Genomic DNA, 27,187 nt, shown 5'->3' on the forward strand with positions numbered 1-27,187 from the left:
GGTCTGAGGATGGAGGGAGGCAGGAGCTGGTGGCCGCAGGAGGGTCCTGGGCACAGGAGGGCTGGACTTGGCCCTGGAGTTTGTCGGGTCAGCGCAGCACTCTGTAAAGTGTTGCCCGGCACACGCCCACTGCAGGGCCCGCCTTGGCACCGGCCTGCTTCACTGAGCATGTGCCACCCCAGCCCCTCTGAATTAACTCATAGTGGGCCTTTAGCCAGTGTCTTGACACAGTATTTATCGTGTCCTCCACTTTCTGTTACCCTTGCGGTGCTGGGGAGGCAGGAGGTTAAGCAGTTGCTCGGCTTTCCAACAGAGAGAGATGCTCCCCAGGGTGCGGGGGCAGGACTCTGGCTCGGGAGACCCTGACTGTGGTCATTGCCTCACCCTGGTGGTGAGGGGAGACAGCAAGATCCCACGGGCTGTGAAGGAGCAGAGGCTGCTAATGGGGCCCTGGGAGGTTCTTTTGTCCTTGGGTAGAGGGAGCTTCAGGGGCCTGGGTGGGTAGGTGTGGAGAGGACGTGTGTGAAGCTAGCCAGCCCGTTATCGTTCTGAGAGAATCATACCGTGTTTAGATCTTCAGGATAATGTTTCCGTGAATAGCCACTAAGGGATGCTTCAGCCCTGTGCAGTGCTTCCCTCACTTTTCAAAAAGGCCAGTATTTTGGAAAGATAACCTTTTTTCAATATAGTCTGCATATTATCAGAAAGCACGCAAGGAGTACCGTGTGAGCCCCTGCATTCTGCAGTGAGAACTCGGGACGTTTGCAGGAGACTCTGCCTTCAGCCACCGCGGCGTCATCGGCTAGAGAGGCCTCCTTGGTAGAGGTGGGTGCGCCGTGCCGGGTCCAGGCTGCTCCTACTCCTTGTCCTGCTTTTGGAGGTGCTGGTTGACCATGGAGTCCAGCTGGAGGCGGCCTGGCCCCTCCTCTCCTCCCTGCGAGGCCTGTGCCTGTCCAGGTCCCCTCACTCTTCACATCGTTGGTAATTCCTGCCGAATCGGTGACTTCATTAGGGATGGCAGAGGGTAGTTTCTGAACTTCATCACTTATTCAGTGTTTATTGTTTGTAAAGATTAGCTTTCCCCGTCAACCAGTGTCAGCCTGTTGTCCTGAAATACAGTTTGTGAAGGAAAGGCAAGTGAAATGCTTTTCCTTCACCTTCCCATACCTCAGGGAGAGAATTGGTTTTCCTTGTAGGTGTGCGTGGACTTCCTCCCCCGAGTGTCGTGAGGAGCCCCTGGATTTTCCTGCGTCCTGTGTGTCTGAGCCAGTGGCACTCACCCGCTCAGGCGGGCCGTTGCTGGGTGGGCGTCCTTTCTGCCAGCTGCACCTGAGCCAGTGGGGAACGCGCTCACCGCCTGCCCTTGCGTCTTTTCTCTCTGGGTCCCTGTGAACGTTTGTGCCGGGTTTTTTAGGCCGGGTTGTGAGTGTGGACAGGTGTAAATTGCTGTGCTTGCCTGGAAATCAGATCTCTTCACTGGGTGGGGACCCACGGGCCTCTTGGAAGATAAAGGCCTTTTGCCTTTAATTATTTTGTCTGATACTGGCATGGCCACTCCAGCTGTCTTTTAGAGAGTATTTACCTAGTATTTTTTCCTTCTTTGATTTTACATTTTTTTGAAAAGTCAACTCTAAGAAGTCTAACTAAGTGTTTTGATGGGAACATGCTAGTTTCATTTTTCTAGTTATAGACGTCTAGATGTATACACAGATTTACAGATTATTTAGATGTTTTCGTTCGTGCTTTTATTTGTCCTTCATTTTCTTGTTTCTTTTTCTCTCATTGCCAAACGGAGTTTTAAAAAATTCAGTTGTTTATCTCAAGTACATACACACTGTGCTGGGAAAGTGCGGGGGCTCTCCTGGAAATGGTAACGTGCACTTATCAGCTTCTGCCGTGAGGGAGTCTCTGAGTGAACTCTGGCTCCGGAGGCTGCCCGACTGAAAAATAATTAAAGAAGAAGTTAATCATTGTCTGTTCCGCCTCCTGATCCACGCAGAGACCTCGGCCGCCCCGTCCCGGCACAGGTGCTGCTGTGCCTTGTGTGGGCGCCGCCTCCCCTTGGGGCTCCCACAGGAACGTCCCGCAGGAACGTGTTATTTCTCTCGAGTCAGTGCTTGTTTGGATTCCTTCTGTGTTTATCTCTGTTCTTATCCCTTCTGTGTCTCAGGCCTTCCATTTGGGGTCACTTTCCTTCAGCTTCAGGTTCATCTTTTAGAATTTTCTTTGCTGGCAAACTTGATTTTTGCTTGTAAATGCCTTTTCTCTGTGTCCTGACAGCTATTTTTGTGTGTGTGGAACTCCGGGTGGACGGTTCTCCGGGTGGACGGTCCTCTGGGTGGACGGTCCTCCAGGTGGACGGTCCCTTGTCCTCAGTGCCTCGAAGGTGGGACCCCGCCCCCTCCCGGCTCCCAGAGTGGCTGCTGAGCGGTCGGGGAGTGGACGTCTCTTCCTCCGGTTCCTTCGTTTTTGCCGCCTCTTTGCTGCATTCTGAATACGCTGCTTCTGGCCTGCCTCCCAGTTCACTTGAGGCCTTTTTTTTTTTTTTTTTTCCTACATGGAGTCTCGCTCTGTCTCCCAGGCTGGAGTGCAGTGGTGCAATCTCAACTCATTGCAACCTCCACCTCCTGGGTTCAAGCGATTCTCCTGCTTCAGCCTCCCGAGTAGCTGGAATTACAGGCGCCTGTCACCACGCCCGGATAATTTTTGTATTTTTAGTAGAGACGGGGTTTCACCATGTTGGCCAGGCTGTTCTCGAACTCCTGGTCTCAAGTGATCTGCCCGCCTCGGCCTCCCAAAATGTTGGGATTACAGGCGTGAGCCCCTGCGCCCGGCCCTAACCTCTGTTCATCTGGGCCTCTCACACTGTCCCTCGACCTGCCCAACAGGCCCCTGGTTAGGCCTGCTGTGCAAGCGTTTCCTGTCCCTGAGTCACTATCTCCAGATCCTGCAGGCCCTGCCCTGGCGCACCGTGCTGGTGAGGACTGCCCTGCTGCCCTGCGGGAAGTGCAGCGTGCCCCTGCCACCCGGCCTTGCCCTGTTTCTGTGCACAGCGCCTCCTGCCTTCAGCATACGGTGTAACGCGTGTTGCTTCCCATTTGTCTTCCACTGAGGTGTGAGCACCACAGGAGCCGGGGTCCTCCAGCACCTTACCACGGAAGCCTCAGGCACACAGTGACACGCAGAGGCTGCTGCAGCGTGCACCCCATGCCCGGCGCCCAGGGCCTGCCATGTCACACGCCATCCCTCTCTGGATCTCTGTCCGCCCTTGGCCTGCTGCTTAACTGGCTTTTGTTTCGTCTGAATGAAGACGGGTTTTCCGCCTCTGCCTTGCTTGACCGTCCCAGCACTTAGGATGCAAGGCTGTGTGCCATGGAGTTCCTGGTGGAGACCCCATTTAAAGTCGCTTGTTCTGTAGTCAGCTTTTATGATTTATGCTTATTCTCATTCCGTCCTGTCCTCTTCCCTTTCACCCTTTTTCAGCTTACACGGGTTCGTTTCAATACTGTCATCTCCCAGCTTCCCTTATGAAAATTCTAGTGTTCGCTTCGAGACTTCAGCAGAGCCGGAAAACCTCCTGGCATGTTGGCTTTGAAGCGCCTGTTGTGTTCTGTGTAATTAAAGGAAGAGGGGAGGGGGCGGTAGGAAGAGGGAAGGTAAGACAAGGCACAGCGAATGAGTGCTCAGCGAGGGCTCCTGGGAGGGGACTGCTGAGCGGCTGTGCAGGGAGGATGTGGGAACTGGGGACACAGTCACCACTGCCCGTCCACACTGGCGTGGGAGCTGCCTTGCCAAGCGCAGATGCACGAAATGCCACTTGTTTGCTCAAGGGTTGTTTATTGAACATGCCAGTGCCAGGAGGCTGGCGTGGAGCGTGAGGGCCGAGGCTGGCTGGAGTGGGTTTTGGGGAGTGCCAGGAGGCTGGCGTGGAGCGTGAGGGCCGAGGCTGGCTGGAGTGCCAGGGGCTGTGGGGTGGGGGACTGGTGCAGCTTTTGGATGTTGGTGCTGTGAAGGGTGGTAGGTGAGGGAGCCAGCAGCTGGGTGGGCGTGGGGAATTGCAGTTTTCCTTCCAGCCTTATTTTGGAAAATGCTAAACCTACAGGGCAATGGCAGTGGCCAGCGGTGAGCGTCGGTGAGTCCTTCACCTCTGCGGGGCTCCCCTGTTGGCCATGAGTGTGCAGCGCGGGGCATGTGCAGGCCAGCCCTTCAGTCTCTGAAGCTCTGTGCACTGAGGGGTCAGTCAGCCGGGCAGAGGGACCGCGAGGGCCACCCAGGGTCTATCCCGACTGCCCACGGCCCTGTGTCTCAGCCCTGGTGCGCGTTCCTGCCCTCTCGCCCCCTGGGTCTGGATGGGAATCACAGGTGTGCGGGCGTCAGGTGGACGGGCCATTTCTCTTGGGCCAGACAGCTCAGACCTGGGTGCGAACCTGGCAGCGGACGTTCCCCTGCAGAACCGTGGCATGGAGCAGGCTCCTTGCAGGGCCGGCCCCTCAGACGCAGCAGGGAGGCTGGCGATGACCTGGGCTGCAGGTTCTCAGCTTCATCTGGGCCAACTGTGCCGTTCTATGTGAGTCCTGGGGCCCTGACGGAGTCTGGAGCTCCCTTCCCAGCAGACTCAGACCTCAGACCTCACCCAAGAGTCTTGTGAGACTGACTTCCGCCCATATCCCCAGGTGTTCCGGTTACGGGGGGTTTATTTCTCTCTCATTTCGTTAGCTTCCTCTGTCCCTTTAGCCACGAGCCTCGCCCAGGTCTTCCTGCTGTGGGTCCCAGCTCTGAAAGTCACGTTGAGTCATGGCTGCGTTAGGAACTGGTGAAACCCGGGGCTCGGGGTACAGAGTTTCACTAGTTGGGCTTCTGTGTTGGGGCCTCCATGGGCTGGCTTTGTGGCTTCAGCAGCCCTTAACGCTTTTTCTCAATGTGGGGGTGATATTGACCCTGAGAGGGCAAAAGGGGTTCTTGGGGGAGGAAACTCCTGGGATTTGACTGCTGTGTGTGCCTCCCCAGCTCAGCTCCTGGATTTTTTGTTCCTTAGTATTTCCTTGTCCCCTGGGTTTTCTGGGTGTCCCCAGCGCGTGGATCCGAAGTTCTCAGAGGCCCACGACACGTGTGCGAGCTCAGGCCTGCTGTGAGGTGGGCGGGGAGGGTGGGCAGGCGCCCACGGATGCCGTTTGTGTGGGATCCTCAGTGCTGGTGTGAGACTCTGGCTTGGAGAATTGAATGAGAATCGTTGACATTTTGTGATTTAATTCCACTAAATGCATTTAGTCCTTCGCCAATGATGTCAGTTTGCTCAAAGCATACCAAGCAGCCAGTTAAAAAGTACTTTCTCACATCAAGCAAAAGCTTCAGTTCACTAAGGATAGTTTTTACTGTGTTTATGTAAGTTGTTTATTTGTACGTGTGATTTGATACATTACAATTAATGTAAATAAATTACACTCAACGCTGCTCAGCACATAGTCATGAAGTGTTAGAAGCGTTTTAGTTTTTAATTGAACTTAATTTGACTTAGTTATGCTAACCTGGCATTAGCGCTGAGACTCGTTAGAGCCTTGCTTGCAGTGTTTACGTGCCAAGTGCAGGTGCACGCATGGCACACAAACACAAACAGCAGCTCCACAGCCTTACAGCATCATGGGGTTGGGGATGGTGAGAAGGTGTAAAAAGGCTCCACAGAGGGCCAGTCGTGGAAGTGGCCAGGAGACCCTGGCCTCCTGCCGCCCGCACGTGGCCAGCCATGCTCCCGGGGCGTCCGTGGTGCGGCTCCTCAGGTTGATGCCTCCTGGCAGGACTGAGGCCAGGACTGCGTGTGTTCAGGACTGCACATCCTGGGCTGAGCAGGGCTCTTCCTGGGCTCTGTCGGGCAGAAAGTGGGGCCTCAGGAAGCAGCGGCTCTCTCAGTTGGAAACATGTCGCAGGAATATTCACAGTGGGTGCTTGTTTGTGTGCTTAAAAAGAAAAAATTAGCTTTGGGTTGACTACACACGTTACATGACAAAAAAAGAAGAATTAAGACTTTATTTCTGTGCCAAAAGTAAAACTTAGACTTGAAGGGAAATTGTTTTAAATTAGAAGTGAATTTTGGCGATCTCTTTTCTTTGATGTGGAAAGGTGCTGCAATGGTTTGAGCTCTGGCGTCAGCAAGGGAGGAATGGTCGTCAGTCACAGGCGTGCGTCGTGATCCTCTGAGAGCACCACAGGGGGAGGAGAATCAGCAAGTCCAAGAAATGTGACGTTACATTTTTAAACTGTATTTAAAACGGACTAATATTTATAAAAGTAGCTTTTATTTTCAGAGAAGATAAAACACAGAGAGCTCTGTGGGATGAGAGCCCTACACTGTCCTTTTTATTTTAAAAGTAATTCACGAATGTGGTTTTAAAAAAGTTTCTAAAAATAACTAGGAGGATATGAAAGTATAAATAAAGAACCTTCCCTGCCCGTGTCCCTCGAGTTCCATTCTCGAACGCTCCTTCAGAGCTGGTCTCGACAGAGGCCTCCTTATGGCTCCCCCAGCATGTCGTGCTGTGCCTCCGCCTCCATCCCCCGGTCTCCTTGTGTTCCAGGCGAGGACTTCCGGCTCCGGTTGAGGCCGCGTGTCCCTGCGCTGGGTGGATGTGCCTGGCTGATGGACGGGGGTTTTGACCGCACAGGGGATGCAGCCGCAGGCATCCCATGGTCACGTGCCCAAGCGAGCGCTGACATGGGACTGGTTCCCAAAGTGGAATTGTCAGCCTTCACACAGGCGTTTAAACTTACTTGTTAGTGTTGAACTCAGTATGTACATCTTTTTTTTTTTTTTTTTTTTTTGAGACAGAGTCTCACTCTGTCGCCCAGGCTGGAGTGCAGTGGCCGGATCTCAGCTCACTGCAAGCTCAGCCTCCCGGATCTACGCCATTCTCCTGCCTCAGCCTCCTGAGTAGCTGGGACTACAGGTGCCCGCCACCTCGCCTGGCTAGTTTTTTGTATTTTTTTAGTAGAGACGGGGTTTCACCATGTTAGCCAGGCTGGTCTCGATCTCCTGACCTCGTGATCTGCCCGTCTCGGCCTCCCAAAGTGCTGGGATTACAGGCTTGAGCCACCGCGCCCGGCCAGTATGTACATCTTGTACATGGAAGTAAAACTCTAGAAAAATATCCATTATGTATCAGGAGTAATCATTTTTGTTTTCATATTTCCAAGCCTTTGAACCAGGGTACAGCATATATTTGTACGTGACCATTGAAACATCTCCTCCATCGTAATATGACAAAAGTAAATTTTAGGATTAGCACTGAATTTAAAAAACAAATTCAAAATAGATGTTTACTGAGTGTCACCACTGAAACGATAGGGTTTACTTCAGCACCTGGACTCCCCTGTGACTCATGGAGCATGAACTGGTAGAACTCCCCCCTCCCCGTTTGAAGGGCTTCGCTCTCAGTTGAGAAACGAGGGCATTGCAGCAGCCGGCAAGCCGCCTCTCCCTCGTAGGCGGGGCAGCAGGTTGCGTAACCAGTGTTTGTACGGGGAGGATTGAAGCCCTCTCCTCCCACTCCTCTCTCGTTCTTGCTCTCTTTAGATTAAGTGGAATATTTTTCTGAAAAACCTTGAATTTTGTAGTGTTCAGTTTTAGATGGAATTGAAAAGCTGGCACAAAGAGGTCCTGTGTGTCTCACTCACGTTCCCCGGCCGACGCTCCCCTCCCCGGGAACAGCTCTCCTAGCTGTGATGCCGACCTGGGGCGTGACTGCTGGCTCCAGGTTTTGTTTGGATGTCCTGGTTTTTCAATGACTGTCCCCTGCTGTCCCAGGACCCCACTTTGCATTTAGCCTTTGTGTCTCCGTCTCCAATCTGGGGCCGTCTCTCAGGCTTCCCTTGTGTTTTTGGGACCTTGACAGTTTGAGGAGGACTGAAGGGTCAGGAATGTTGTCAGATGTCTCTTAATCGGGGTGTGGGTTTTGGGGAAGAAAGCCCAGAGGTGAGGTGTGCGTCATCTTGAGGAGCCGGATGCACCCTTGCCACGTGGTGCTGGCCACGTTCCCCGGGCTGCGTGGGCTGACAAGCTCCATCCTTGGGGGCTGCTTCTCCCCTTTCCGTGTTCTGTCCACACGGCTTACATTAACAGCCCTCGTTTCCTCTTTGTCGTTTTATGGTTAAATCTTTGTTGAAGATGACACTTGATCATCTGGCCTTCGGGTATAGTTTTATTTTCTCCCAGCAATGAGCTGGGAGCGAGTCCCGTTGTCTCGAATGGACACGCAGAGTGAGGAGATGGAGCGGAGCGCCGGGCGCCTCTAAGTACCAGGACAGCCCGGAGCCAGAACAGCCAGGGATCCACGGTGCTCCCTCAGAGGCCTCTGTGAACCCCACTTCCACACACCCCTGTCACCACCCACACTCTCTCCCTGACCAGCTTCTCCATGCTTCTGTTTCCGGGACACGCGCCGCCTGTCTGTCCTGCACCTGTGCCCAGGAGGACACGAGCCGCCTGTCTGTCCCCCATCGGGAGGACATGAGCTGCCTGTCTGTCCCCCATGTGTGCCCAGGAGGACACGAGCCGCCTGTCTGTCCCCCATATGTGCCCAGGAGGGCATGAGCCGCCTGTCTGTCCCCCATGTGTGCCCGGGAGGACATGAGCTGCCTGTCTGTCCCCCATGTGTGCCCAGGAGGACACGCGCCGCCTGTCTGTCCCCCATGTGTGCCCAGGAGGACATGAGCCGCCTGTCTCCCACGTGTGCCCAGGAGATGCAGTGCTTTTCCTGCCGTGTCCCCGGAGCTGTGTGTGTGGCACGGAGGAAGCAGTTGTCACAAATAAACAGGAATTTGGCCGGTGTGTATTAATCCCAAGAACTTGGTTAGCACGAGTCTGTTTCCGCAAGATAACCCATTCCTGGTGAGCAGACAGAGCTAGTGATAGAGTCTGCGGACGTGGGCTGTGCCGGGGCCCTGTGAAGTTGGCAGGGAGGCGCGTCCTGCGTGGCCAGGTGTCCCCCGGGGAGAGAGTTCTGGGCTGTGAATTCCTTTGGGAGGCAGGTGAGGGGCCCTGGCCTTTTGTACCCCAGTGTCTCCTGTGTGCCAACAGAAGCAGGTGCTTAGCATCTCGTGCCACGGGGCCTCTCAGCACCCTCCTGAGCCAGAGCTTGCTGGTAAGCTGTACAGCGCCTCATGAGAGGCTGCCTGGAGGAGGCTGGTCTGGGACTCCTGGCATGGGCCCGCTCCCCTCAGGCACCTCGGCACCCTCCTTGCTTGTCTGTCAGGGGGTCCCTTCAGGCCCTGGCCTGTGCCACACCCTCCGGAGGTGAAGCCAGGGCGCTCTGCTGTTCTCACAAGATGGCTTCTCTCACGGGGCAAAGGTCACTCGTGATGTGTCCCGGTCAAAAACGGGGTAAAGTGTGGGGAAAGGCACGAAGTGTGTGTTGATTTTTAGAGAAGAGCGGTTGAGCACACACCGCGCTGGCTGCTCGGGTTGGGGCGCAGCCTGCAGAGAGCTCCCCAGACCCGGGGGCCTGAGTCCGTAACCGCGCGAAGCAGTGCTGGATTGTCCGGGTCCCTTCTGTTTGCTCCCGTTGGTTGTGGAGTGCTGACTGGCTTGTGCTCTCCAGGCCTTAGATGGGGACACAGGTGAGGAGCTAGACCCTCGTGGGGTCCTTTGAAGTGCCAGGCGGCCAGAGCACAGCAGGTGCAGGGCTGAACTCAGAACCTCCTGGAGCCCTGCCTGGCACCGTGTCATTGGGAGTCCATGACACGGGCCCATCCTCTCTCCTCCCCTCAGGGGCAGCCGCGGGGGACGGAGGGTCGAGGAGAGACAGGATGCAGAGTGGGGAGGTCTTTCGTGGTTGGTTGGAATTAATTTACTTCCTGTGTTCTTCTGGGGTACTTTTGAATTTCAGCTGTTTCATGTAGAAACATTTGAAGTATATCAGCAGAGGGTTTTCCAAATCACTTTAGACCTGAGGTTCAGATTTTGTCTCATTCATTTGTTTGACCAAGTGACCTGCAGTTCAGTGGCCCTGCCTTTAGCTGTGGACAAGGAGAAGGAAGCCATGGGCACACATGGTGCAAGGGAGACCCTTTAAAATGACCTGAAAACCCACCTGACCAGGCTTTGAGGACGGGAACCCGTTTTTAGCAGCAGAAATCTGCATTTGGGGATCTCCTGAGTAAGGGCTGCACCTGTGCCGCTGGGGGCCAGGTCCCAGGCTGGACGCCCGGGACCCCTGGGTTTAGAGATGAGGAAACGGAGGCTGAGCACAGTCCAGGACTTGATTAGGAAATGGGTGGGGGTGGGGCCGGGTCGCGGGAATGCTGGGGCAGCTGCTATCGGGCTGCTTTGTGTCCCCACCCTGACTCACTGCCTCTCTGGTCCCCGGCCCCGCAGGTGTACATCGGCGAGCTCCCGCAGGACTTCCTCCGCATCACGCCCACACAACAGCAGCGGCAGGTCCAGCTGGACGCACAGGCGGCCCAGCAGCTGCAGTACGGAGGCGCCGTGGGCACCGTGGGCCGACTGAACATCACTGTGGTTCAGGTGGGCCTTGGGGCACCCTCCTGCCTGCCGGGGGCTGGTGCGCTCAGGTGGGGTGGGATTGAGGATTTCGGCGTTCACACTGCATTTCCTAAGCGGGCAAATGGAACTTCTGATTCCCGCTTTTCCTGAAATGTGTGATGTTGAAAACGATCTGTGTGAAAAATATTGGCATTGACCCCGGGTTCTGCCAAACATAACTCAAATGATGAGTAGTGGGGGTAGGTGGGCGTCCGCTCCATGTAGGGTCCACCACCAGGCTTGAGGATGCCCCAGGACGCCTCCTGGGCCCCTGCCGGCAGCTGGAGGAGGCGCAGCTGGCCCCCCACCACTCGGCGTGTGCTGCGCGAGTGGCTTCCCGTTGGCCCTAGTGCCGGTGCCCGCACCCTCCCCTCCCCACAGAGCAGCCCTCGGTCAGCCTCAGGGCTGGACACCAGCCGCCAGGACGTGGTGACTCAGTGGACTTTCAAGTGAAAACCAAAATCGGCAGATTGAACACCGATTTTGATCACACCAAAACATTCCGTAAGATCACAGGAAAAGGAAACGCATTGTGAGCCACGCATGCTTTTATAGAAATGCACAAATACAGCAGGCAGAAGAGTCGCTGCGGACCTCACAAATAAGTCTTGGTTTCAGGGGCTTCACTTGGTGTGGTGGGCACAGCTGTGCCGTCACCCCTTCCTCGCAGCGTGTTTCAAACCCTTGCCTGTGCAGCTGTTTCTCTGCTGGTGTGGCCCATCTCTCTGCCCACCCAGTGAACTCCTGTAAGCCCATGCTTTCCTGCCCCAGCTGCCACCAGGCCACCTAGTGCCATCACCCATTCTCAGCCGCTACCTCCTGGCGGGGCCTGGTGACCGCAGGGCACTCCGCCTCACAGTTCAAACTCCAGACCTGGCTGGGCCTTGGAGGTGGCCCTGGCATTGCCCACGCCTCCGGCCCCCCTTGGTGTTCTCCCACATCCTGGAGCCCACTGCAGGCAGCCTGTCTATTTCCTCCACGCGAGTTCACCCAGCCTTCCGTGCCACAGCTCCAGTGCGGGGGAGCATTCCTGCCTCCTCCCTGGGCCACGTAGCTCAGCACCCGCTTCCTGCTTCTTTTGGCTTCTGGGCAGCTGCACATGTGGTTCCCTGCTTGCCTCCCCTGGCTGCTTCCCCTCATCGTCTCCTGGGGCCCCAATGGGATGCCAAGGGGTCTGGTCCTCAGCCCTCCTCCCGTCTCTGCCCACACACCCCAGTGACTCCTGCGTCCCTGTGGGTCTAAACACCTGTGTGCTGGTCCAGGCCTGAGCCAGACACTCAGCTCCACCCCAGATTCCCAGGTACGGACCATGGCCACATGGCCTCCCCGGATGTCCCGTGGGCACGCCGGACTCCATGTGCCCAAGGTGGACCTGTCAAGCCACCCTCCCAGCTTCTCCCCCGTGTCTGCAGGTGGCTGCCCCACAGTCTGGAAGCTGAGGCCCAAAGCTCTGGTGCTCCTGGTGCTCCACGGTTCATCTCCGCCTCTTGCCCTTCAGGCCTGACCCTCAGCACAGGCGCCACCTTCCGCCGGTCCAGGCGGGGAGCGCCCTGCACCACCCACTGCCTCCGCTCAGCCACTGGCTTGTGGCCAGAGCAGGTCACTCCCTGCACAGGCCTTTCTCGTGGGCATTGTCCTGCCGAGGCTTCTCAAGCCGGGGCCCATGTTTTGCCTCCCCCGGTCAGTCCTGACCTTCCTGTTCCCTGGCCGTTCGCTTCCTGCAGCTCTTCCTCCAGATCCTGCAGCCCACACATTGGTCCTCTGAGCTGGTCGTGCCTGCAGTGGTAGTGCCGTCTGCCATGCCGTGTGTCTGCCGCGCGTCTCTTGCCCGTTGTCGGGGAGGCAGCTGTGCCTGCGTGTCCCCGCAGTGTCCGTAGTGCCCGCAGTGCCCGCAGCGTCTGCCGCATCACAACAGCGTGTGGTTGTGTGGGGTCATAGTGAATGGGCAGATGCTTCCGTAAACATCAAGGAGGTCACTTCAGTAGAGCAGTTGATGTCACAGGGCGCTCCTCCTAGAGTTTTCTAGCCACAGTGCAGAGGGCGGTGGGAGGAGACGGGAATGACAGGACAAGGCTGAGTGTGGCAGAAGCGGGCAGGACCCAGTGTGAGCAGGTGTCGGTGACGGGCACAGGGACGCTGGCAGCGGGAGTCCCACGTGCCGCCCGGAATGCTGGCTTTGCTCAAAGCCTTTAAAGTTAATAATAATAAAAAGTCTTAGCAACTAGGCAGAAACAGCACAGTTACCTGAAAGTTTGGGAACATCACGCTGGTCTCAGACTTTCCTGCTACATACCTTCCAGAAAATAGGGCAATTTCTAAGGAGTTTAGAGGGGCGGAGTTTCAAGTGTAAGAGCTGATCTGGCAGATCTGTGGGTGTGCAGCAGAAGGGAATTGGAAGCTGCTAGTCACCCAGGAGCTTCCAGAAAACTGTTTCTCCGTAGTATTCCAGAGCACGCTCCGGCCACCCAAGAAACACGCTAAAATTAAGGACCCAAGAATGGGGCGGTTTTGACATAAAACGGCCGGCCACAGTTTTGGTTAGAAGTGAAAGGAGGGAACTTGTATGTGGATGAGAATAGAAAACAGAGGACCCGGCAGTCCAGAGATGTGGGCACAGGAGGGGAGAGTTCAGCTGTGCGACGGGGGGTGGCGACGATGGGACAGCTGTGCCCTCAGAGGGAGGCGGTGAGGACAGGGCAGCGGTATCCTCAGAGAGGATTCACCGAGGACGGGGTGGCGGTGCCCTCAGAGGGGGCGGTGAGGACAGGGTGGTGGTGCCTTCAGAGGGGGTCACCGAGAACTGGGTGGCTGTGCCCTCGGGGGGGCGGGGGACGGTGAGAATGGGGTGGCTGTGCCCTCGGGGGGGCGGGGGGCGGTGCAGATGGTGTGGTCGTGCCTTCAGAGAGAGGGCAGAGAGGACGGGGAGGCCGTGCCCTCAGAGGGGTCGGGGGCAGTGTCTGGACTCTGTTATACTGGGAAGGAGGAACTGGTGGGCTCTGTGTGGCTGGGAGGGCCGGGATGGCTCCTGGGGTCTCTGTCACTAGCTCCTGGGGGTGAGCCAGGTTGGCCGCAGGAGAGCGGGTGGCGGCAGTGCGGGGAGGCCGTCCGCGTTCCAGGGAGGCAGCCAGAGCTGCAGGGCTGAACCCAACCCAGCTCACGACAGCTTTTCTCCTGATTTTTTCTTGTAAAAGTTTTACAGTTTTAGGTTTTATATTTGAACCTGCCATCCACGTTGAGTTTGTTTGCTGAGCAATCATCTTACGTGCCACAGTCTTCTGTCTTATTCTGAATATTCATTCCCTGTAACACACGTTCACTCCCACCCCGCGGACCTCAAATGTCCCAGCCCAGCTGAGTGCCTGGCCTGAAGTCGAATCTCATGGTCTACATGTGATGTGGCTCCTTGTGATTGGGAGACACAAGAAAGACAAGTTCCTGTCTCCAAAATGCCACCTGCTCTGATAGCACAGGCAGGGCTGCTGCCTTCATGACGGGGAGGAAAGCAGCCACGTGGCGTCTGAATCATGCACAGCAGGTGTCCGCGCTCCCGCCTGGAGCAGGGACGCACCTCTCCCGGTCACTGCGCTCCGGGGCGGGTTCACGCTCCCTGTCTCCCGGGTCGTCGGGTCGTCGCGCTCCGGGGCGGGTTCATGCTCCCTGTCTCCCGGGTCATCGTGCTCCGGGGCGGGTTCACGCTCCCTGTCTCCCGGGTCATCGTGCTCCGGGGCAGGTTCATGCTCCCTGTCTTGCTCTGGCTCTCAGCTCTGTGCCGGGACCTCCTCGTCTTTTCCTCCTCAGCTGCTTCTGAGGTGGTTAGAGAGCGCACCCTTCGTGGCGGCTGAGTGGCGGCCTCAGCTGTGTCTGTGAGTGTTGTAGGTTTCTGCTGTCAAGGATGAGCCACGTACTTTGTCTCAGAACTGCACGATTCCTCTGTGGCTCAGTGTTCTTGCTCCTGGCCTCCTGGGAAGCAGGTCACAGTCGTGTTCTGGCGACCCTGAGTATCTGTAGTCTATATGTTAGCAAAAGGCCTCATGGAAGGGTTCAGGGAGGCAGATGGCCTAGGGAACCCGCCCTCTCCCGATGGTTGGCACCTCCTTTTCCTGACATTGGCTTCATTCCAGGCAAAGTTGGCCAAGAATTACGGCATGACCCGCATGGACCCCTACTGCCGACTGCGCCTGGGCTATGCGGTGTATGAGACGCCCACGGCACACAATGGCGCCAAGAATCCCCGCTGGAATAAGGTCATCCACTGCACGGTGCCCCCAGGCGTGGACTCGTTCTATCTTGAAATCTTCGATGAGGTGAGAGGGACATGCCAGCTATTATGGGAGGCCGCACGTGGCTGAGCGTGGCTGCCGTGGGAACACACCTGCCGACACAACCACGTTCCTGGCTGGCTTCGAGGTGTGGGTCCCCACCTGGTGTTTCATTGGGTGCATAACAGGGTCCTACTCTCCCCAAGGAATGTGAAAAAAAGAGATTGTTTCTAGTTCCTTGAACACCCTTACGTTCGGAAACATCCCCATTGACAAGCATGACCCAGGAACAGAGCGTGCACGTGTCCCCTCCACTGGGCGGGTGCACCGGGTCTGGCCGCTCACCAGCAGGTGGGATTTCCAGCGAGTCCGGCCGCCTGCCGGGTGGGAAGGCTGTTCTTGATGGTGCGAGTGGCTGTGACCCTTGAGGGTCCTGAGTCCTGTCCATGGCTGCACCTGCAGCACTTCTGAGGCAGAGTCAGAAGGTCAGAGGGGGATGCGGCGAGGCTGCTGCTCTGCGTGGTCCCAGCACCTCGAACCTGTGCCATTGGGAGGCTAGAGCACGGGTGGGGGCTAGGGAGCAGTGTGGGGCAGCCAGGCCAGCAAATGGCCAGTCCTCCCTGCCTGGGCCCTGCCTTTTCCTCCTGGCTTTTCTCTCCCCATCCTGACCTGCTTTCCCCTCCCTGGCCCTCAGAAGAGTGGAGAGCACATGGGAAGTACAGAGGCAGCTGTGGGAGGCAGACCCCACGTCCTCTCCAGCCTGTGCCCCGGCTGCTCTGGGGCTTGGGAGGTGGCAGCCAGTGGAGCAAGGATGGGGCCCTGAGGGCTGGGGAGGAGCAACCAGTGTCCCTGAATTGGAACTGGAGGAGGACAGCAGCCCAGGACCCTCACTTTCCCCAGCCCCAGACCTAGCCCTGGCCCTGGCCCATCCTGGTGGAGAGAGGGAAGGATCGTTGATAAACGACCGTGAAGCCCGTGCTGCCTGAGGGGTCTCATTGATAGGGTGTGGGTGCAGGTGGGAGCCCTGTTCCACCGATGAGATGGGAACTCGAGACGGGCCCATGATGGTGCGACCGCAGGGAGAGGGCGGCCCCTTCCCTGATGCCTGGGGCATCTCCCTCTTCTCCCCCAGAGAGCCTTCTCCATGGACGACCGCATCGCGTGGACCCACATCACCATCCCCGAGTCCCTGAGGCAAGGCAAGGTGGAGGACAAGTGGTACAGCCTGAGCGGGAGGCAGGGGGACGACAAGGAGGGCATGATCAACCTCGTCATGTCCTACGCGGTGAGCTGCCGGCCTGGTATCAGGGGCATCGGGGAGGGGTGGGACACGTCAGGGGCCTTGGGGTGGGGCGGGTCAGGGTATGTTGGGACACGTCGGGGCTGTGCCACCCCGCAGACACCCTGGTCTCTTTCCTGGAGGCACTGAGTCCGTCAAACAGCAGGGCTCAGCGTTCTGAGGACAGAGGGCAGGGGCCCTGGGTGGTTTGGTGGCAGAGAGGAGCTGCCCCGCCCACTGCTCCTGCCCATCGATTCTGTCTGGGGAAACAGCATCAGGGTTGTTTGTGTTCCTAAGATGGGCCCACCCTTTGTGGTGGTCTCCACTGCAGGCCCCTGTGTCCTCGGAGGTCCCTCACAGCCCTTTCAAGCTCTGCCCTTAGGGTCCAGCTGAGCAGCCCTCCAGGGTCTGAGATACAGCCCTGGGCCCTGCGGGACACTAGGCTCCTCCCCACAGGGCAGGCACTGGCCAGGGTGTGGAAGGGCATCTCTGGAGATGTGGGGGAAGCCTGGGGGCTGCCGCGCTCGGGGTCAGGAAGTCGAGGCCTGGCCGTGGGGCCAGCACGTCAGCTGCCCTGGCTCCCAGCTGTCTATATCCTCAGGACACCTGCAGCTCCTGGGGGCGTCAGGAGGGCCAGTTAGAGGCTCCTGGAACAGAACTCCTGCTATCTTCTCTGTATCATCATTCAGGGAATTTTTAGGTTGTTACTGAAAAATGGTGCTGTGGGAAATGCAAGGCCCACGTGACAGCGGAGAGGGCGCAGCAGGGAGCCGCTCTTCTGGGCGATCTTGGCTCCTCCCACTCCCTTTTTGTTAACGCTGGGATATTTTAAAGCAAGTCCCAGCCGTGAGTGACCACGTGTAAATGTCTCAGGACGCAGCTTTAACCGACGCTTTCATACGCAGAACCGTCATGACGCCCCAGTGACTTTACCTGCAGGTGACAGTTTTCAACTCAGAGACGACAGCAGTGCAGTGACTTATCTCAAGTTGACAGTTTTAAACTCAGACACCACAGCTGTGCAGTGTGGTTCCCCCCAGGCCCACTTGACACCTACACTGGGATGTCCCTCCTGACCCCATCGTCTCTCCGTCACATCCCAGTTAGCGGGGGATCTGTAAGCCTGAGCCATGTCACCTCCTGGATGTGAGGAGGTGGTGCGGGGGTGGGAGTGGGCCCCGGCGTCCCCTGTGCACTCAGGGCTCACAGCTGGGTTCGGGGCTAGCATGGGGAGGGCGATTCCTAAGGTTCTGATGGGTAGATGTTCCTTCCTGACCCCGGGACCATCTCCGCTGTGTTCCAGCTGCTGCCAGCTGCCATGGTGATGCCACCCCAGCCTGTGGTCCTGATGCCGACGGTGTACCAGCAGGGCGTCGGCTACGTGCCCATCACAGGTGCGTGTGCCCCCTCCTCCCTGGGTGCCTCTCCCCTGGTAGAAACCCCAGGGCCTAGGGCGGGCGCAGGAGGAGGGAACCGGGCTTAGAGCGCCGGTGGGGGGACGTCATCCGTTCTAGAATCCTGCAGACGTGCCGACTGCACGCAGATCGTTCTAGGCTAGGGAGCCAAGGATTACGTTTGAATTTTGTTTGCATATCTAGAGAATAGAATTGGTTTTTTTTCTAATTGTTGGCAGAAATGAGATGAGTTGAAATTTTCAGAGGTGTGGAAATGTGACTGAAACCTCGTCGTGCCCAGCTCTCTGCAGGAGAACCTCACACCCCTGTCGGGCGACGAGTGCTCTGCACTGCGCTGTCGCGACCGTTGTCGTGTGTCACTGTTAAGAGTGAGCAGCCGGTGGCTGCAGCAACACCAAGCGGGAATGTCGCTTTTCACGCTGTTGCATTTTTGGTCCAGCTGTCGCTGTCGTAGCAGCTGGTGCAAGGCCGGCCCCCACCATGGACGGGCCCAGCGTCCTCAGCAGGCGGGGGGACAGCAGCCCCTGAGAGGAGGTGCTCAGGGGGAGCCTGTGGCCTCCCTGGTTCTCCTCCCAAGGTGGCCTCTCATTCCGGGGAACTGGTGTCTGGCAGAGCGCGGGTCCCTCTGCACTGGGGGACCAGGCCGTGGAAGTGGCCAAGTTGTGGGCAGGGCGCTGGGGATGCGTGGTGGTGTTGGGGGAGGGTCTCGGGGCCTGCGTGAGGCCCCGGCTGCTTGTGCTCGGGCTGCTTTGGGGTTGGGATGGGACAGAGCTGCTGGCAGGCGAGAGTGCTGTCAGGCCGGTGCTGGTGTCCAGCCCAGCTGGAGTGGAGAGGCCTGGTCAGCACCCCAGTCCTGCCAGCATCCCGCACAGATGCAGAAAGGCCACCTTGGGAGTCAGGACCTTGCCCTAGACCCACCTGATGTGGCCTGAAACCCAGCCTGATGGTGGGAAGGAGGGGACGGCGCTGGGAGACTCTGGTCTGTCCACTGGTGTTCAGGACATTCTCTGACGAAACTGCTTATGAGAACAGCATGGCCTTGCGCTCACTTGCTCACATCGCAGACTCTGTTTCCACGTAAAGCCGCCTGCGCAGGTGCCAGGGCTGCCTTTCTCCAGAGGAAAGAGCAGAGCCCGTGTCTGAGCAGGGCCTCTGTGGTGTCCAGTGTCTTAGAAAACCACCAGCCTGGGGCCGGGCGCGGTGGCTCACGCCTGTAATCCCAGCACTTTGGGAGGCCGAGGCAGGAGGATCATGAGGTCGGGAGATCGAGACCATCCTGACCAACACGGTGAAACCCCATCTCCACTAAAAATACAAACAAACTAGCTGGGTGTGGTGGCGGGCGCCTGTAGTCCCAGCTACTTGGGAGGCTGAGGCAGGAGAATGGCGTGAACCCGGGAGGTGGAGGTTGCAGTGAGCCAAGATTGCGCCACTGCACTCCAGGCTGGGCGACGAGCGAAACTCCATCTCAAAAAAAAAAAAGAAAAGAAAAGAAAAGAAAAGAAAGAAAACCACCAGCGCAGCAGAGGCAGTACCTGCGCCCCATCACTGAGGAAAGGATGCTTCATAGGAAGTGACCGGAGGTGAGCCAGAAACGCAGAAGCAGCCGTTAGGCATTCAGAGTTAGAGGAGGACGGGCATCTGGGTAAGCGGAAGAGCCAGCACTGTGGCAGAGAAACGGGCGAGCACGGGAGCCCCGCAGGTGTTCCTGAGCCTGGAGCCTGGCCAGGGGAGCTCTGCTGCCCTGGGGGCCCTGTTGTGCCCTGGGTGCCCCTGGAGTGGCTCCTGGGGGTTCTGGTTTGTAATTGGGACAGCCCAGAGCCGCCGTTGTGGGGTGGAAGTGCCTTCTGTGGCGTGCAGTTCGTGGCGCTAGTGAAGTTCTGTTTGGTTGTCCTGAGTTGGAGACAGATGGGCAACCTGAAAGAACAGAGACCCAGGCCCTCCAGCTTCCTGAGGCTGGAAGTCCAACCCCTGGCAGGCAGGGCCGCTCACTCGCCAAGGCTGTGGGGAGGATCCTCCCCGTCTCCTCTAGCTTCTGGGCCGGGCGCTCTGTGGCTGCCTCCTCCTCCTCCCATGAGGACCCCAGTCCGTGGATTGAGGGCCCACCCGCCCCAGCATGCCATCATCCTCACCTGCTCACATCTGCAGAGACTGGGTCTTAAGACCCCCTGTGCAGGCTGGAGTTAGGACTCGGCCTGTCTTTTTAGGGGGTGCAGTTCCATCGACTGAATACAGCGCCGGGGTGTATCTGGCTGGAAGAGCATTCAGATGACAGAGAACATTGATTGACATACCTCTTTCTGGTTCCTATCCTTAATTCTCTTTGTAGATGCCTTTCAAGTTTTCCCTAAAATGCTTGTTTTAGGAAAGGCTAGATTTCTTTATAAACAGACTTTGAAATTTTCTTTTGATAGACATTGTAAATTTTGAAACAGCCGCACACTTCATAGGAAAGTTACCAAGGAGATGCAGGGACATCTGCCAGAGCCCGTGAGGACTCGTCCACCTGCCGCCCCACCGGAGCCCCCAGCCCCACACCCCACCCCCAGGCGTGCGTTTCCCATAAAGCAGGGGTGTTCCTGGCACAGGACAGCCGTCCAGATGAAGGTGACACTGTCCCCTGCTTGGACCCCGTCTGAGTGTCCTGGGGGGCCACAGCATCCAACCCGGGGTCGCTGGCCCTCCGTGGCCTTGCCTCCCTTGTCCTGGAGGGGTCCCCATCTTGCTCCTGGGGTGTGCTCTAGTCAGGGACCTGGTGGGGCTGCTGATGCGGCCTTGCAGGGTAGGGCTGAGTCTCCCCGGGGCTGCTGGCAGGGCCCTCGCATTTTACTCAGTACAGATTCCACCCAGCGCAGGGCTAGTGGTGTGACTTGCTCACCCCTCACAGGACTCTGCCTGGCCACTTCCCGGGAGCTAAGAAGTGTCCGTGTGGGAGGCACCCCAGGACCACGGGGAGATCCCGCCGGGAGCTAAAATGTGTCCGTGTGGGAGGCACCGCAGGACCACGGGGAGATCCCGCCCTTGTCAGCCCGAGTTTATCCGACTTCTTCAGATAAACTTCTTCAGTTTATCCGACTTCTTCAGATAAACTTCTTCAGTTTATCCGACCCTTCAGAAAAAGGGTTTGCAGTTTCCTATTTTATTCCGTGGATCAGAATCCCTTACGAATGTTGTTTATTTTTTCACTCAAATTATCCCAGACTTGGCCAGAGGGAGCCCCCTCAGGCAGGGTCTTTGTTCTTTGGCCTCCTCCGGTCCTTCTCGGGGCCTCTTCCTGCTTCCTGGCACTGCAGGAAGCCCCTGGCTCTCTGCATTTCCGGCCTGAGCCCTGGCGTTAGCTGTTTCTCCCAGGAGCCCTGGTTCCCATTAGGAGAGCATTGCTTTTAGGAGCCTTTGAAGTATTTTTTAACTGTCCTAACAGCACTGTAGGGTGTGAACAAGGCGCCCTTCTTCACTGGAAGCTGATGCCCTGATTTTCCTCTGAGTACCCTAATTTCTGAGTATCTGTGATCACAGTCTGTCCTCCCAGCAGCCGCTGCCAGCTGGAGGGCGAAGTCTGCGGAGACCTCGGAGAGGCTGGCGGCCGCGTGCTCAGGGCGTCTCGGGCCGACTGGGCGAGCACGGCGGATTCACACCAGGGTTTTCTTCTCAGAAGTGGAATCTCAAAGTGCATCTTGGCCAGAGCACGTGTGTCGCCCACAGCTTCAACTGTTTATGACTCACGTAGTGCGGAAGGCTGTGCCGCCTGCTCTGCCTGGCTGCGTGGCTTCGGGCCTGTGTGCGTGCACAGCAGCCTGGCGAAGCCCTCTGCTGAGGCGGGGCTGCGGGAGCGGGCCAGGAGGGGAGAGCCCGGCTTCTTACCAGCCCCTTCCGCCGCTCCTTTGTTCAGCTGCCGCCTGCTGGGCGCTGCCCAGAGACGCCCGCGCAGGGTGCAGGTCTCGGGGGCTCACTGTGCACGTTGGGTGGGCTCAGGCCCTGAGAGCCTCCCGTGTTGTCTGAGCCTGGCTGCCACCTCTATGGAGACTGAGGGCTGAACGCTGGCCGAGCCCTCGCGAGGACCATCCATTTTCCTCAGTGAAAAACCAGAGTCCCCCACAAAGCAACTCAGAAGCCGAGTGCGCTGAGGTCAGACCGTCTCCTTCACAAAAAGAAAGTGTGACCACAACAGTGAGGCAGGGAGGCTGGGACACAAAGCACAGCTTGATCATTAAAGCTTTTATGCCATGATCATGGCCTGAAGAGAACAGTTTTAAGTTTTGATTTTTTTAAACAAAGTATTATTTTGATTACCAAATTGGATATTTTATAGATTTCAAATAGTGGCAGGCATCATGTGATTATAGCGGGGTTTTTAGCCTCAATTTTAAGGAAACATCTAGGCGTGAAGCATCTGGAAACTGCGTGGCCTCATGAAGCGCGTTCTCTTCCACGGAGCTGCAGAGTGGACAGAGACCGCCAGGTCGGTGACGGCAGCCAACTGCTCAATTTCCTGTGCGTTCTCCGCACGTGAGAAACCAGTGCAGTCGCCACTGGGCCTCAGCCCTGCCTGCACTGTTCCTCCGCTGTCCCTGGCAAGGGGGGGCACTCGGGCTGCAGCCACTGCCAAGGGTCTGCCCTGAGGGTCCCCATGAGACAGGCCCAGAGGCGGATGGTGGCGCCGGCCGCACTGTCCTCTGGGGCCCTCCTTGCTTTTCCCTCCTCCGTGTTGCTTTCTACCTCCTTCTGCCTGGTGGTGGGAGGAGAGTCGGCGTGGAAAGTGGGGTGTCCAGTGCCTCCCCAGCCCGGCCTTGGACAGCAGCACCAGAGCGTACATCGGCTCATTCTCTGTTCACCAGGGCTGCGGCTGCCAGTTGACGCTGTTTCTGTCTATTCCCTTGTGCGCCTCCATTTCACACAGGCCTGGAGTGCTTTTCTCTGGGTGAGGGGACAGCTACTGTCCTACGTCCTCAGCAGCGCAGTCCCTCCTGTCATCCTGGCCTGCGTCTCTGTGGGCATAACCCCCACTGGTTTCTGTGGAGCCGACCAGACTGTGACGTGGATGCCTGTCCATAAAGTATGAAAGCAAAGCTGAACGCGCAGGTGGACACCTGCTGGCAGGACGGACAAGAGGGAGGTCCATAGAGAACGTGCACGCGTGGCACCACGCATGGGAACAGCCAGCGTTCACAGCGCCCGTGAGTTCCAGAGAGGGCCAGCCAAGGGCTCACCCGACAGCCCAGGCATGCTTCCGCTCGCAGATGGAATTCCAGCGATCACGGAGTTTGCAGCTGAGCAGCACATGTCGTTTAAAATACAAAATGGTTCCATTCAAAATGAGAATTGGATGCTTAAGTCTCCCAGACTGTCACGTGGAGCTCTCTGCTGTTGTGTTCATTAACCCGCTAACTCGGTCGCTGTGAAACAAGGAATCACGCAGGTTTTCTTCTTTGTGATACGCTCTGTGGAGGGAGAAGAGCAACAAGCTTTGGGAGTTCCGGAACAGTCTCTGAGCTGGATGGTCGTCCCCACCTGCTCTTTGGATGTCTTTCCACTGTCGTGCGAGACGTCTGGGGCCCAGAGCCACATGCCTTCAGCCTGAGCAGGGCCGATGCCCCCCTGCCCACCAGCGGCCGGGGCTCATCGTGCTGCGTGGTCTGAGGTCAGGGTGTTCTCGGAGCAATTTTTCCTGAATGGAAAAGGGACAGATTTTGGTTTTCCTGGGTACCGTTGTGTTTGTCAGTAGAGTATTTGATTTTGCCGAGGTGTGACAGCAGATTCACGCGGCGTGAAGAATGTGAGGTGGGGCCTGTCCTGTGCTGCACGTCCATCCGTGTGGGTGCAGAACGCTGAGCACGGTGGACAGCAGGGACACAGCGAAGCCGCCCACCACTCCTCCCAGGGCTGCTACAGGTGGGGTCTGGGCTGCCCCCGGCTCCCGTGGCGTCCTCTCTGCCCACGTTTCGGGGAATTTGCTCTCCGCCAGGCCCCAGAGCTCCTGGTCTGTCCTCCTGAGGTCCCCAGGCAGCCCTGACACGGTGCACTCTCCGTTCCCGGAGGGCTTGATGGACATATCACACTTGGTAACCAGGATGGGTCAGGCTCAGGCCAGGCACATGGCCTCTGCCCTGCAGGGAGGAGGGGAGTGAGCCAGGCCACTGCCCCTCGGCCCACACCATGGAAGCACTCACCTCTTCCCCTGGGGTGCCTGGTCCCGAGTGTGTTGGGGCCGGGCTGTTGGGACTCACTTGAGGGCCATTCGGTGCCACATCCCCTCGTTGTCAGCAGAGCGGGTTTCTCAGGCGCCCCAGGCCATGACATCACAGCATCGCAGTCACCATTGTCGATTTTGCAGCGATCTCCCCTCCTGTCCCTTCTCTGTCAGACTGAAAAAGGCTGGAGAGAGTGGCAGTGTCGAGCTCCATTCCTCCTGTTGCCACGCTGTGGGGAGCCGTGTGGGCAGGGACAGGTGATGGCTGAGCTCCTGCCCCCCTGCCGGCTGGGGCGCCCGGAAAGCCACGGGGGTCCCGGGGGTCCCTCCAGGACAGGTAGCGGCCGAGCCTTTGTCTTGTTTGAGGAAGAAGAAAGGGTGGTGAGGGTGGCCACGTCCCCACCTGGCCATGGTTTGGTTCATTTTCCCTCATTGCTGAAAGGCTGATCAGTGTGGGGATGATGCTTTCCCAGTGAGGTGAGGTGTCCGCTGGCCAGGACAAGAGGCAGGCGTGGGTGTGGAGGAAAGGTGGGCCTGGCCCAGAGAGAGCCGAGAAGCAGAGGAGGCAGGGGTGGGTGTGGAGGAAGAGTCGGCCTGGCCTGGAAGGAGCTGGGAAGCGGCGGCCTTCCTTTCTGAGGAGCCCTGGTCTTTACAGCTGGCACTGGAGGCTCAGCGGCCAGCCCCGTCCGCTCCGTTTCCACCACTGCAGGTCCTTGTTGCCGGTGTTGGTTCAGGCCAGAGTTGAAATGGCTTCTGTTGCCTTTAGGGTCCTCCGAGTGTAGAAAGGAACAAAAGTCCTATCCTCAGATTGGGGCTCTAGTGCTCCAGTGAGCCTAGCTGGGAGATCGTGCTTTTAAAGGTGAACGAACGGGTGCGCAGTGAACCCTTGCCCTGCTCCAGCCGCTGCTGCAGGAGGAGCTCTGTGCCTCGCTGGTCGCTGAGCCCTGCGCACGCTGCCTGTGCTCAGGGCTGCTTGTGGTTTTAGGGAGTGGCCACCAGGCTGGGAGGCGAGCTTTAAGTCCGGCCACATCATGCCTTTGGGGTGTGTGTGCTGCAGTGGCTGAACCACTGTGCAGCTCCTGCTTGATAGATTGCATCTCAGTGTGTCCACCCGCATGAGACACGGGGCAAGGGGCCTGCGTAGCTGTGGGGTGGTGATGCCAGGAACCCTGGACGCTGGCCCCAGTACACTGAGGGTCCCCGATGCACCACACCTGCTGCCTGACTTGCGTGAGTTTTGTGAGCATTTTTTGGTGTAGTTTGTATGTGTGTGTGGTTGTCATTCTGGGCATCGGCTGCAGCTTTGCTGAGGTCTTCAGTGCCTGTGGTGATTGCTCCACCAGCACACAGTTTAGTGACACACTGGCCAAGCTGCAAAAGCATCTTGTAGAATGCCTGATAAAGGAGGAGGCTCAGACCCTGCAGTGTTTGGATCAGCGGGCGTGACATTTCGTGTAGTCCGTTCCCCAGATGAAGAGAATGCTGTGTGCCCTCTGGTCAGTGAAGACAAGCGTGTGCAGTGCAAATTCACGAGTTCTGAAGGGATCAAACCACCACCCCCCAGCCTGCTAGTTAGAAAACAGGCTCGGGTGAGATTTGAAAGATCAAACTTTGATTTTTGTGTGGAAGGAACATGAGTTAGTGAAGGATGCGTCTCAGAGACCCCTGCCCCGCCTTCCCCGTGGCTGTGCCTGGGGATCCCTGCCCCGTCTTCCCCGTGGCTGTGCCTGGCGTTGCTGTTTGAGGGTTTGTATTTCCAGGGTGTCTTTCGGGACTGGTGTTTGCTGAGACCCGAGGTGGCCCCTCCCTGAGGAAGGCCGGTGGGATGCGTTGTTTTCTTCTTTCAGCAGGAGCTAGTGTGGCACTTCTGGAACCTTCCGATGTTTTTACCAAACTTGATCTTTGATTCCAGGGATGCCCGCCGTCTGCAGCCCCGGCATGGTGCCCGTGGCCCTGCCCCCGGCCGCCGTGAATGCCCAGCCCCGCTGTAGCGAGGAGGACCTGAAAGCCATCCAGGACATGTTCCCCAACATGGACCAGGAGGTGATCCGCTCGGTGCTGGAAGCCCAGCGAGGGAACAAGGACGCCGCCATCAACTCCCTGCTGCAGATGGGGGAGGAGCCGTAGAGCCTCCGCCCTCGCTGCCGTGTCACCCCAGCTCTTCGGACACGCTGACCAGGCGCTCCCCAAGGAATGCTGTCCCAACAAGATCCCCGTGACACGGCCCCTGTCGCCCCTCCCGTGGACGTCTGGGCTGCCCCGCCCACACCTGCTCTGGGTGCATGGGGGTTTTCGGTTCCTGGCGGCCCAGGACGGGGCGGGGGCTCCCTTCGCCTCTTGTGCTGGGAGGTCTCGGCGCATTCTCCTGTCCCCAGGACGTGCGTCTCCCCTTCTCATGCTGTTCTGGAAAATGTTCTTGCTGTAGAGAGCAGCTGCTTCTGCCAGGGTGTTGGAGGTGGTGGAGCGCCTTCTGATTCCATTCATGGCATTTTGTGATGTGACGTAATTGGAATAGAGCTGTTGATTAAGGCACGCACAATCCCTCACACTGATTTGTGGGTTTTTTTAGAACTTCCCAGCCGAAAACTCACGTCCTTGCCCTAACGCGCTTTGCTGTGAGCCTGGCCCCTGCCCAGGGCTTGGGTCTGGTGAGCCGAGCCGCTTCCTGTGGATGGCGTGGGGCCGCCTCTGGTCTGGCTCACCTGGCCACTGTCCAGCCAGCCTTGTGACAGACTCCAGCCTGAAGGCAGGATGAACCCACACCTGGCATGAGGAGGGGAGCCTGCCACGGTTGGCCGGGCTCTGCCTGATTGCCAGCCAGCGGGCATCTGAAGCCGGGTCCTTCACCCGCGGAAGGCTGCCGTCCGTCTGTCCTGCTGCTCACGCCAGCTCCGTCGTGTCCTCCCAGGGGGCTTCTCTTCTCAACAGGCCTTGCAAGGCTGGGGTGGGAGGTGATAGAGGCGGCACGTGCATGATTCTGAGAGGGTGTTGCGGCACTGCCAGCCGACTGCTGACGACAGCTTGGGCAGCTGCTGTGCCCGGGACCTAGGTTCAGCGTGGGCTCGGGAAGCCTGGCGAACATGGCCGCGTAAAAGCTTTCTGAGGCGGGAGGCACGCCTCACCTCTGCCTGCCTGGGCACCGTGTGTAGCATCTTGGTTTGCAGGACAGACTTTAGGTGACACCTGGTTATGAAAGTCAGGAATTTGAGAAACTTCTCACAAGTGATGCACTTTACGTAGTCCGCATGCCATGGAGACGCTTGTGTGCACCCGCATGTCTGCTGCTTGTGGTTCAATCTGCCCCCAGCCTTCGGACGGAAACCCACTGATACGGACAGAAAGAGAAGGCCCACAAGTGGCTCTTCTGTGGAAGATGCAGAAGGAGGAAGTTAGTGCTTACATTTTAGTCTTTTTCTCCCTCGAAAAAATAGGTTAAGTTTCAGTGTCAGCTAGAAAATACTGCTTTCCGCCACCGACTGGGGGTGGTTTTTGTCAAATATACTGTTGATAAATATT

General features: G+C 57.6%; 1 protein-coding gene across 1 annotated transcript; it reads left to right on the forward strand.

The window, feature by feature from the left end:
• The first annotated feature begins 4,326 nt into the window (after window positions 1-4,326).
• On the forward strand, window positions 4,327-27,187 carry TOLLIP (toll interacting protein). The gene is made up of 6 exons (XM_011993857.1): window positions 4,327-4,567; window positions 10,364-10,513; window positions 14,653-14,835; window positions 15,923-16,075; window positions 17,373-17,463; window positions 25,584-27,187. The coding sequence occupies exons 3-6, from the start codon at window positions 14,677-14,679 to the stop codon at window positions 25,796-25,798; spliced, it is 618 nt and encodes a 205-aa protein (XP_011849247.1). The 5' UTR covers window positions 4,327-4,567; window positions 10,364-10,513; window positions 14,653-14,676; the 3' UTR covers window positions 25,799-27,187.

Source organism: Mandrillus leucophaeus, unplaced genomic scaffold, assembly GCF_000951045.1.
Source record: "Mandrillus leucophaeus isolate KB7577 unplaced genomic scaffold, Mleu.le_1.0 Scaffold435, whole genome shotgun sequence".
Lineage (NCBI taxonomy): Eukaryota > Metazoa > Chordata > Mammalia > Primates > Cercopithecidae > Mandrillus > Mandrillus leucophaeus.

What these genes read in the sequence shown, in the direction of transcription:
- TOLLIP (XM_011993857.1), top strand. Translation starts at nt 14,677, where the DNA reads ATGACCCGCATGGACCCCTACTGCCGACTGCGCCTGGGCTATGCGGTG. An exon ending in ATCTTGAAATCTTCGATGAG is followed by an intron (nt 14,836 to 15,922) that starts GTGAGAGGGACA and finishes CTTCTCCCCCAG; the next exon opens with AGAGCCTTCTCCATGGACGA. An exon ending in ACCTCGTCATGTCCTACGCG is followed by an intron (nt 16,076 to 17,372) that starts GTGAGCTGCCGG and finishes GCTGTGTTCCAG; the next exon opens with CTGCTGCCAGCTGCCATGGT.